The 12,362-nt window shown below is 33.5% G+C and overlaps 1 protein-coding gene across 1 annotated transcript; it reads left to right on the top strand.

Moving 5' to 3' along the window:
• Window positions 1-5,566: 5,566 nt before the first annotated feature.
• LOC142221011 (uncharacterized) lies at window positions 5,567-11,554 on the top strand. The gene is made up of 3 exons (XM_075290531.1): window positions 5,567-5,726; window positions 5,795-6,262; window positions 11,099-11,554. The coding sequence occupies exons 1-3, from the start codon at window positions 5,667-5,669 to the stop codon at window positions 11,429-11,431; spliced, it is 861 nt and encodes a 286-aa protein (XP_075146646.1). The 5' UTR covers window positions 5,567-5,666; the 3' UTR covers window positions 11,432-11,554.
• Window positions 11,555-12,362: the final 808 nt, after the last annotated feature.

Genomic DNA, 12,362 nt, shown 5'->3' with positions numbered 1-12,362 from the left:
TGAATATTCGGATTAGAAATAAAACTCTTCTTTCTTTCTTTCTTTCTTTATTGATCCATATCAGTACAAAAAGTATGAACTTATAAATAGTACTGTATACAAAAGTTAGTTAAAATAAAATGTGTCACATTAAAGAAAATATTAAAAATAATAGAATTATTAATAATTTTTAACAAAAATATTAATAATAACAGTAAACATATAACATTAATACTTAATCTAATTCCCTCAAAACATAAATATATTTGACGAGTGAAATTAATTTTATACATACGTAAATATAATACAACAACTTAAGTCATCAAAGAAAAATGATTTTGCAGTCTGTTCTTAAATTGTTGGTGATTACTTGTTCTTCTCAAATACGAAGGTAGATTGTTCTACAGCTAGTAGGCTGTCTCTCAGATACCAAATACTGAGATCTAATTGAAATGATTGATTTTATCTTAGACGACCGTGAAAAACATAATCTTTGAAGAAGATATTTCGGTTCACCCGAATAAATTATTTTATGTAGAAATATTAGGCATCTGAAATTCAGTAAGTTCATAAAAGTGATTTTGCAGAGTAGAGAAGAATAATTCGAAATACTGTTGTTGTTTTTTATTGCAGCTTAAAACCATACATTGACTAAACTACAAGTGTAGCTTAACCAACAGAGGAAAAGAATGTTTGTCAAATTTATTTGGCAAAGCCCTATAGACTGCAAGATGGTTGGATGGACGCACGTTTCGGAATTACCACATTCCTCATCAGCATCCTCTACTTGCAGCAAAACTATCAACGAATTATCAGAATAAATTCAGGCAGTTTATTAAACCCAACAAAAACCACACTTGAACCCTCCGAAATACTTTCATAACGCCCAACACCATAAACAAATCTGGTTACATCGTTAAACAAAATTTGCATTTTCCTCCTATGGGTATAATCACAATTCGAAAAAATTTCACAGCAATATGTAAGCCTCGAGAGTAAATATGTTATGTCTTAGCAATCAGTAGACGAATGTGCGTAGGAATAAAGTATTGTATGTTCCAGAGATTCCGAAGCATACCATACACAGTTCCTATGGTGATGTCTATATGGCGATTCCAGGACAGTTTCGTATCAAATGTCACACCCAAGTTCTTCGCGTATGTGGCATATTCAATTTGACAGCCGTCAATAGAGATCACAGGTAATGTGCCTGGGTCAAAAGTCCTACGCGACAAAACTAAGCACTTCGTCTTCCCGGGGTTAAGCCTTAATCCATTGTCTATCGCCCATCGATTAATCTTCCTCAAATTATCATTTATGCTGCCTACACAGCTCAGGATGTTCGAGCTATCACTCGAGAAACACAATTGAACATCTTCCGCATAAATAAGTACGTCGCAAACCTCACAAACATCTATTATATCATTAATGTATATGGAGAAGAGCAAAGGTCCTAATACAGACCCCTGTGGAACTCCCGCATCTCGAACTAGTTTCACGACCTCAGGTCTAAGAATCTTAAATTCATCGTGTAATCTAGACGTCTTAAATCGTCGCCATCTTGCGTATGCCTCATTCCTCATCCTGATAGCAACCATTATGGTGTGAGAAAACCAAGGTTGTTGTTCTGTACGTACGCACCTAGTTCTTACATGCACGACTTTATCATAAACTTTATTTATTTTCCGTTCAAGAAAAACTACCTTGTCTTCTACGTTAGACATGTGATAAATATCACTCCATGGCACATCCTGGGAGCTCCGTAAAAGTTCATTGTAGTCCACATTCCTAAAATCCCTATAAGTTACAGTCTCACATGAAACATCTACAGAGAAATCATAGACGAGAAAGATTATATCATGTCTAGAAAAAAGAGGCGAAGACAGTTGATCATAGCAGACGCATTTACTTGGAGTGGTTAGAAGGAACAAAGTACAGCCAGCCAAATTGAAGCAAACACTTTTTTACAAATCGGTCGTATATATATTCCAAAATTACACGAAAGGGTCAGTAATACCAATTTTATTGACAAGAATAACTTCGCAATAGCCCCGAAAAGCAATAATACACTACAAAAATTATTTACTAATTTAAAATCAAAAATTGACAACATGGATAAATCCAATTTAATATACGAAATAAAGTGCTATGGGAACGAAAAAGACGTGTGTGACAAGTTTTACATAGGAACTACAAAAAATAAATTAAAAACTCGACTATCAGGCCAAAAATCAGATCTGAAACACCGTTTGCAGAGACCTATACAAAAAAACAGCATTATCAACCCACTGTGCAGCAGAACATCATCACCCAGATTTGGAGAGAGCACGTGTGTTACAGTGTGAGAGTAATTACAACAAGAGACTAACACTGGAGATGTTGCACATTCCCAATACACCAACAGAGAAGCGAGTAACATAAATCTAATTAGAAAAAGCAAAGCGCAGCATAATACACTGTTGCCAGATTTTTTTGAGAGAGGTCCCCAAAATTACGAAATTATTTCCCCAACAAATCCTCAACTGAAATATATTTCCCCATGAAAAATCCCCAAAGGAAAATTCATATAACTATTGCATGTATGTAAAATTTTATTCTATGAAAAATAAAAACAATCTTAAAATATCGAATTCTTTAATAGGTAAGGACTTCAGCAAGTCAGTCAGCGATTTGTGTTTTGCAATAAAAATTGCGGAGTTTTTTTCTGAAAGTTATACTATTCCAGCCAAAAACAATCTACCAAAAATTGTAGAAAATTCAAACAAGAATTATTTAAAATTTTATTTCTACAGGATATTTTGTCCAAATTTCATTTCTATAGCAGCAAATGTTGTCAAAATTATATTTCTATAGATTTTGTTTTTTAATTTTATTTCTATAGCAACTGTTGCCAAAATTCTTTTTCTATAGAACATTTTCTCAAAATTTTATTCGTTTAAAAAATTTTGTCAATATTTTATTCCTATAAAAAACTTGTCAACATTTTACTTCTATAGAAATTTTTTAAAACTTTTATTTATATAGCAACTGTTGTCAAAGTTTTATTTCTATAGAAAATTGTATCAAAATTTTATTTTTATAGAATAATAGGTTGGCTAATAAGTCCCCGGTCTAACAAAGAAAAACACATTTTTTTGTCAAAATTCGTTTTTATTATTCAACATAGCTCCCTTCAAGAGCGATACAACGATTATAACGACCTTCCAATTTTTTGATACCATTTTGGTAGTTCTCCTTCGGTTTTGCCTCAAAATAGGCCTCAGTTTCGGCGATCACCTCTTCATTGCAACCAATTTTTTTCCCTGCGAGCATCCTTTTGAGGTCTGAGAAGAAGAAAAAGTCGCTGGGGGCCAGATCTGGAGAATACGGTGGGTGGGGAAGCAATTCGAAGCCCAATTCATGAATTTTTGCCATCGTTCTCAATGACTTGTGGCACGGTGCGTTGTCTTGGTGGAACAACACTTTTTTCTTCTTCATATGGGTCCGTTTTGCCGCGATATCGACCTTCTAACGCTCCAATAACGCCGTATAATAGTCACTGTTGATGGTTTTTCCCTTCTCAAGATAATCGATAAAAATTATTCCATGCGCATCCCAAAAAACAGAGGTCATTACTTTGCCAGCGGACTTTTGAGTCTTTCCACGCTTCGGAGACGGTTCACCGGTCGCTTTCCACTCAGCCGACTGTCGATTGGACTCAGCAGTGTAGTGATGGAGCCATGTTTCATCCATTGTCATATAGCGACGGAAAAACTCGGGTGTATTACGAGTTAACAGCTGCAAACACCGCTCAGAATCATCAACACGTTGTTGTTTTTGGTCAAATGTAAGCTCGCGCGGCACCCATGTCGCACAGAGCTTCCGCATATCCAAATATTGATGAATGATATGACCAACACGTTCCTTTGATATGTTTAAGGCCTCTGCTATCTCGATCAACTTCATTTTACGGTCATTCAAAATCATTTTGTGGATTTTTTTGATGTTTTCGTCGGTAACCACCTCTTTCGGGCGTCCACTGCGTTCACCGTCCTCCGTGCACATTTCACCACGCTTGAATTTTGCATACCAATCAACTATTGTTGATTTCCCTGGGGCAGAGTCCGGAAACTCATTGTCAAGCCAAGTTTTTGCTTCCACCGTATTTTTTCCTTTCAGAAAACAGTATTTTATCAAAACACGAAATTCCTTTTTTTCCATTTTTTTCACAATAACAAAAGTTGCTTCACAAAAGACGCTCTATCTCACAAACTAATGACTTACAGACGTCAAATTTTGACACGAATCAGGTTGGCACTATATAAAAATAATATGCATTTAATACTAGCGACGCCATCTAAGTGTCAGACAGGGGACTTATCAGCCAATCTGTTATTTTGTCAAAATTTTATTTCTATGGAAAATTTTGTCAAAATTTTACTTCTATAGCGGCAAATGTTGTAAAATGTTTATTTCTATAGCAAATGTTGTCAAAATTCTATTTCTATAGAAAACTTTTTCAAAATTTTAGTAGTTTAAAAAAGTTTGTCAACATTTTCTTTTTATAAAAAATTTTGTCAAAATTGCACATCTATAGAAAATTGTGTCAAAATTGTATATCTATATAAAAAGTTTAAAAATTTTATTTTTATAGCGAATGTCAAAATTTTGTTTATATAGAAAATTTTGTTAAAATTTTATTTCTATAGAAAATTTGTGAAGTACCTCTTAGTTGGAGAGGAATATTTTGCAAAATCTATCAAAGCCAATAAGCGTTATTGTACTTCGCTTTTACACTTTCATAAAAATACTGTGATTGAAAGTGGAAATATCCTCAGAAAAATCCCCAAGTCACGACGTTATCCCCATCCAAATCCCCAAAGATCCCCAAAGTGAAAAAACATCCCCAACCACGACAAAAAATCCCCATTTTGGGGAAAAATCCCCTAATCTGACAACACTGGCAGAGTAAGAGTTAGTAATGCAATAGACATCGAGTCGTTTGCTCTTTACTCTACAGTTGGTGTATTATTTTGATTCTTTTCGTGAGTGTTTTTAATGTAACATGCAATTTGTACTTATTTTAATGTATTGTGTATATATTTCCTTTTCTATTAGCATACACAGAAAATTTTTCCCGATGAAGTCTTTCAATGAATAGTCGAAATATTGAACAAATAAAAAATAAAAATTAAACATACAGACCTCGAGCTCATTTTCTTGTTTCTTTTAATTTTGATTTACTGTGCCATCCTTGTAGATTCCAAATCAACGCAATTGGTGAATACCCAATTTTTTTGCTTTTTTGAAAAACTGACCTCAGACAATGTACACAAACTTATCTTTGATACAGTTTGCTATGTATTTACTTTTCCAAATCAGTTAATGGTTCTTCAGAAATGTATGAAGTATTTCATTGCTGTAGATAAGACATCATTTTAGTCATAATTGAAACATAAACGAAAATTCCCCTCCGATAAAAATGTCAGTCATATTTGGAAATTGTTTTATTTTTCTTTAGAATTGTATTATCTTTTTACAACAAAGTAAAGTGCCAAAAATAAATAATCAAATAAATAACGATGGCATGAGAACAAAATATTTGCGTACGCTTGAACATTGAGACTCTTGATATAAAAACCATAATGCTTATAGGAAAAAGACTTCACTAGTCGTTTATATATCGTTGAGAAATATGTTCAAAGATAATGATTTATTTAAAAATTTTAACTTTTTTATTTTTGTTTACAATAACTAAGACACAGCAGGTATGAACAATTTTGGAGTAATAATATTTTTTTGGTTAATAATTCTAATTCTATTCTTCTCTTTTTAGAATGTCTTTGACAACCATCATTTGATACGTAACGATAATTTTATCGAGGCCTTTAGACGCCAGTATGCTGGAAATATTTGGTATTATGATTGGCAAATTAAACATTTTGAGCGAGCTTATTTGGATCGAGTTAACAATTTGGAATATCAAAAAAATCCTTTAATCAATGAAATAATACGAGTTGAAGAAATGCTATATCCTTTAACATTATTGAGTAGTTTTACCAAAAATTGCATTGAGAAATTCAGAAGTAGTATACCTTCGACAGCATGGGCCAAGTTTACAATGGAGGATAATTGTATTAACCCTGCCAAGAGTCAAGCTTCATATTTGACACAGTCCATGGTCTCGACAAATCGTACATTGGCGGATCACTATGGAAAATTCTTTGAGAATGAAGTCATCTCCTGCAATATGAAATATAATACTTCTTTTCCTATGAACTACACAAGATGTCTTGGAAGTGCAGTAAGTAAAATAAAAAAAAACAAGTATATATGGCAAGTAATTCGGAAAGGACAATATTTAGTACGTTGAGAAATTGGCGGTATTTAGTAACTACTGCCTAACTAGTTTTGAACTTGGTATGCAAGTAGATACTATCTGCACCGATTTTTCTAAAACCTTTGACAAGGTATCTCTCCACGTGCTAGTTAATAAATTATTTTCTTTGGGATTCCATTCAAAATTTCTTGATTGGATTAGATCTAATTTGATGGATAGAAGTTACTTTGTTTGTGTTGATGACTACTGCTCATATATCTATAAAGCGACTTCCGGGATCCCGCAGGAGAGTATTTTGGGACCTCTACTTTTTGCTTTGTTTATGAATGATATTCACTACTGTGTAAAGTTTTCTAATGTGTTATTGTAACATATGCAGATGACTTGAAGGTTTTCTTGCGTATAAATACATTATCTGATATTCGTCGTCTTCAAGAACACTGAAAAAACAGTGAACCCACCAGGAAGAAAATTTTTGGCTAATTTTAGAAAATTTTGAATGAAAGAAAGAAGAGGAAGCACGCTCGATATAAAACCCAGCCAACTTCATTCAAATCGTTGATTTGATGGTGGCAAAGGAAAAGAGAGATGTTTGTACGAATTTATTTCGGCTATCAATGTAAAACCTTTTTTCGGAGGGTTCAAGTGTGGTTTATTGTTGGGTTTAATGAACTGCCTGATTTTATTCTGATAATTGGTTGATAGTTTTGCTGCAAGTAGATGATGCTGATGAGGAATGTGGTAATTCCGAAACGTGCGTCCATCCAACCATCTTGCAGTCTATAGGGCTTTGCCCAAATAAATTTGACAAACATTCTTTTCCTCTGTTGGTTAAGCTACACTTGTAGTTTAGTCAATGTATGGTTTTAAGCTGAAATAAAAAAAAAAAAACAATTTTGAATATTTTTAGAAAATTTGAACTAAACAGTATTACAAACGCTGACATGTTGCCGATATCACAAAAATAAGTAAATATTTTTCGACAAATGCAAGAAAATTTATTAGGCATAATTAATTTTTTTCACTTGTCAAAGATAATTTTCTAGTTTAATGAAAAACTTGGAGTTAAAAAATGCAAGAATTTCTTTAGTGACATACGAAGTTCATGATGAACACATTTTTGGTAAAATTTACAAATTTAAAGAAATAATGAACTATTTTGTGGGAAGCGCGAATTCTGTAAATCTTTTTGCTTAATTTGAGGATAATTTTTTCCCGTTTTTTAGTTCATTTAACTAACGTACGCAAAAAACAAGTATTTGCAGCACTAAGTTCGGCCGGGCCGAATCTTAAATACCCACCATCATGAAGCAAATATTAGGGTTTCCTTTGAAATTTCAGAAGGGCTTGAGGACACTTCCCGAAGATAAATTTAAAAATTTCACCTATGAGGACTATATCAGATTCTTGATTTATAAGAACCATTTTTGTTTGAGTTTTAGAGGAATCATTAACATCTCTTGTAAGTGTGCAAGAAAATTATAAAATAACGTCTTGATTTGAAATCTTAAATCTGTAGAAGTAAAATCTGGAAATTTGACATTGAGTTTTAAGCAATTTTCATGATCAGTGCGCCTTCTACACCCTCAAGAAGTGAAGTCGGTTTATATGGCGGCATTACCAAATGGACCGATAAAAACTTAATCCGATACACGTTTTTGTGAGCCTAAAATACCAGAATATTTACAATTTCAGGCAAGTCAGATAAAAACTACGGAGATCGTTCTTATGGGGGCTATACTAAAATATGGACCGATACTCACCGTTTTCGGCACACCTCTTTATGACCCGAAAATACCACTAGATTTCCAATTGCAATTCAGACAAATTGGATAAAAACTACGGTTTCTATAAGCCCAAGACCCCAAATCGGGAGGTCGTTTTATATGGGGACCATACCAAAACATGGACCGATACTCACAATTTTTGGCACACGTATTTGTGGTCCTACAATACCTCTAGATTTCCAATTTCAGGTAAATTGAATAAATGCTGCGGTTTCTATAAGCCCAAGAAGTAAAATCGGGAGATCGGTCTATATGGGGGCTATACCAAAATATGGACCGATACTCACAATTTTTGGCACACGTATTTGTAGTCCTACAATACCTCTAGATTTCCAATTTCAGGTAAATTGAATAAAAACTGCCCAAGAAGTAAAATCGGGAGACCGGTCTATATGGGGGCTATACCAAAACATGGACCGATACTCACCATTTTTGGCACCTCTTTATGGTCATAAAATACCTCTAGATTTAAAATTTCAGGCAAATTGGATAAAAACTACGATTTCTATAAGCCAAAGACCCCAAATCGGGAGGTCGGTTTATATGGGGACTATATCAAAACCTGGACCGATATAGCCCATCTTCGAACTTGACCTGCCTGCAGACAAAAGACGAGTTTGTGCAAAATTTCAGCACGATTGCTTCATTATTGAAGACTGTAGCGTGATTACAAGAGACAGACAGGCGGACATCGTTATATCGTCTTAGAATTTCTCCCTGATCAAGAATATATATACTTTATATAGTCGGAAATCGATATTTCGATGTGTTACAAACGGAATGACAAAGTTAATATACCTCCATCCTATATATATTCTGTCTCGTGGTGACATTCTGAGTCGATCTGAGCATGTCCGTCCGTCCGTCCGTCTGTTGAAATCACGCTAACTTCCGAACGAAACAAGCTATCGACTTGAAACTTGACACAAGTAGTTGTTATTGATGTAGGTCGGATGGTATTGCAAATGGACCATATCCGTCCACTTTTACGTATAGCCCCCATATAAACGGATCCCTAAATTTGGCTTGCGATTGCTCTAAGAGAAGCAAATTTCATCCGATCTGGCTGAAATTTGGTACATGATGTTAGTATATGGTCTCTAACAACCATGCAAAAATTGGTCCCTATCAGTCCACTTTAACGTATAGCCCCCATATAAATGAACCCCCAAATTTGGCTTGCGATTGCTCTAAGAGAAGCAAATTTTATCCGATCCGGCTGAAATTTGGTACATGATGTTAGTATATGGTCTCTAACAACGATGCAAAAATTGGTCCATATCAGTCCACTTTTACGTATAGCCTCCATATAAATGGACCCCCAAATTTGGCTTGCGATTGCTCTAAGAGAAGCAAATTTTATCCGATCCGGCTGAAATTTGGTACATGGTGTTAGTATATGGTCTTTAACAACCATGCAAAAATTGGTCCATATCGGTCCATAATTATATATAGCCTCCATATAAACCGATCCCCAGATTTGAACTCCGGAGCCTCTTAGAGGAGTAAACTTCATCCGATCCTGTTGAAATTTGGTACGTGGTGTTAGTATATGGTCTCTAACAACCATGCAAAAATTGGTCCATATAGGTCTATAGTTATATATAGCTGATCCCCAATCACACAAAAATTGGTCCATATCGGTTCATAATCATGCTTGCCACCCGAGCAAAATAATCTAGCAAAATTTTATTTCTATATAAAATTTTGTCAAAATTTTATTTCTATAGAAAATTTTGTCGAAATTTTATTCCAATAGAAAATTTTGACAAATTTTATTTCTATAGAAAATTGTGGCAAAATTTTATTTCTGTAGAAAATGTGGTCAAAATTTTAATTCTATAGAGAATGTTGTCAAAATTTTAAATCTTTGGAAAATTTTGTAAAATTTGTTTCAATAGAAAATTTTGTCAAAATGTTATTTCTATAGAAAATTTTGTTAAAATCGTATTTCTATAGAAAATTTTGTCCAAATTTTACTTCTATACAAAATGTTGTCAAAATTGTATTTTGTCAAAATTTTATTTCTATAGAAAATTTTGTCAAACTTAATTATATACCTATTTAATCGGCCATTTTAAGTTTAATACATACCACGTATGGACTACGGTATTAGGAAGTTTTAAGATACCTTGTCATCGTCAAAAGTTACCGCAACCCAAGTAATTCGATTGTGGATGACAGTCTTCAGTAGAAGTTTCTACGCAATCCATGGTGGAGGGTACATAAGCTTCGGCCTGGCCAAACTTACGGCCGTATGTACTTGTTTTTATTACAACTTATGTGGACATAGCTTAAAGCGAGTTGATGAGGTTAAAGATTTGGGAGTAATATTTGACTCGAAGTTTACTTGTGCTAGTCATATTAACGTAATAATTCCGAAAGCGTATTCGTTATTAGCCTTAATAAAGAGAAATTGCAAAAATTCATACTCTATTAAACTAATTTATTCTTCAATAGAATAGAATCTTGAATATTGTTCGTTCATGTGGAACCCTTTCTATGAAGTCCACAGTAATAGAATAGAAAGAATTCTAAAAAGATTTTTAAATTTTTCCTTGCGTACAATTGTCTTTTCTAGTCCAGCTCCATCATATATTGAGAGATATCGTCCGATTCACTTGAAAACTCTTAAAAATAGGAGGGCTTCAAAATTTTTTTAATTAAAATAAAAATCAATTATCGGAATTAATAATATCAATTAAGTTTTTAATTGGATCAATTAATTTTTTAATTGACTTTGGTGATTGTTGCAATCATTTCGGTGATTGAAGACATTTCAATCACAAAATAATTCGATCAATTAATTTTGTGTAGAGACGCAACATTGAAAGATCTTAAATTTAGCAACAAATAGTAATCTTTATTTCAAAGAAATTTCTTAATGTCCTTAATATTGTGTAAAATTTGAGTCCTTCAATTAAGAAGGCATAATCTTTCATATTAGTTTAATATATTTTTCTGTCTATATATTTGAATCATTTGCTAATTTTGTTTTTTCTTATTATTATAGGTGACCGCAACAAATTCATTCACCTTTACTAGTCATCAGACATTTTCCAGTCAACTGACATCTGCCAAAAATAAGGCTGATATATACATCAAAACATACCAGGAATGTATTTTTAGTGTACTCAACTCAACGTTGGCGAACATTTCTAAAGCTACCACAAATATTGATAGATGTATTCGTAATCGCGATGATTGTATGCAGTGTAAAGACCTTTTTTGCAATGATATCTATCGTATTTCATCGACTTTTCTCGATCCTGCAAATACCACCATGTTCAATCCATTCTACGGACGTAATGATACGGGTACTTGTTTAATATTGGATATATTTTGAATGGCAGCCGTAATGAAATTAATATTTAATATTGGAGGATAAGTCCATTAAAAAATTAAAAATTCTTTAATATAAGACAAATCGAATAAAAATTTAAATTTCTAGATGCCCAAAAAAACTAAATCATAAGAGAATATGAGCCAATGAACATCCTCCCAATGTTATTTAATAATAACATGAAGAAATTTCAAGATCATCAGATCTAGCAACACAAAAAAAAAAATCAATTGAACATCTTTGTAAAGTCATTGACTAGAACATGCATCGCACTCACTACTTCTCACACTTAATTGATTATAAAATGCTATAATTTTATTTGGGCCTATTCTAGACGACGACATTCATGGCAAAGTGTTGTAAAGCCCACATACTAACATTTAGCCAAACACTTGGTCAAAATCAACATTTCCTTCAAATCAAGCAATGTTTCCTGTCCATTCGAATATAAGTTTTTTTCGGTTTTATTTAGTTGATCATTGAGTTAGCTAGAGTTTTTCATTCTCTATAGTGTTCCTAGAGGGGGATTTACCTTCTTCCTTTTACGTTTGGCTCATTGGCTGGTTGGCCTGTTTGGTTAGACAAGTAAAGCCATGATACACATGACATAGGACATGAAATAGAACATTTTCAGGCTGGGTATGACAAAACCAACGCACTTTGCTAGCCAGCTTGATATTTCGAATTGACTCCCTTGTAGCACCATTGTGAATGCGATAGTGAATTTTATGTCTGTCAGCAAGTTTCATTGTCGTTCTGTTGTTTGTTCTTTTGGGGATTTTTAGACATTTTATGTGGGCAAGAAACATGACATGTATTTTCACACTATTATCGTTTGTATGGCCAGATTTGAAGGAGCACCCTACACCATGAGATAGATAGAGGGCACATAATCACATGGTTTATTATTAACCCTTTCGACCCTAAAGTTGCC

This window comes from Haematobia irritans, chromosome 1 (genome assembly GCF_050003625.1).
Source record: "Haematobia irritans isolate KBUSLIRL chromosome 1, ASM5000362v1, whole genome shotgun sequence".
Lineage (NCBI taxonomy): Eukaryota > Metazoa > Arthropoda > Insecta > Diptera > Muscidae > Haematobia > Haematobia irritans.
The sequence above is the reverse complement of the archived record's forward strand: the minus strand, read 5'-3'. Positions and strand labels throughout refer to the sequence as shown.

Excerpts from the sequence above, each read along its gene's own strand:
- LOC142221011 (XM_075290531.1), top strand. The coding sequence starts at position 5,667 with ATGATTTATTTAAAAATTTTAACTTTTTTATTTTTGTTTACAATAACT. Across the intron at positions 5,727-5,794 it reads CAATAACTAAGACACAGCAG|AATGTCTTTGACAACCATCA; the intron begins GTATGAACAATT and ends TTCTCTTTTTAG. Across the intron at positions 6,263-11,098 it reads CAAGATGTCTTGGAAGTGCA|GTGACCGCAACAAATTCATT; the intron begins GTAAGTAAAATA and ends TTATTATTATAG.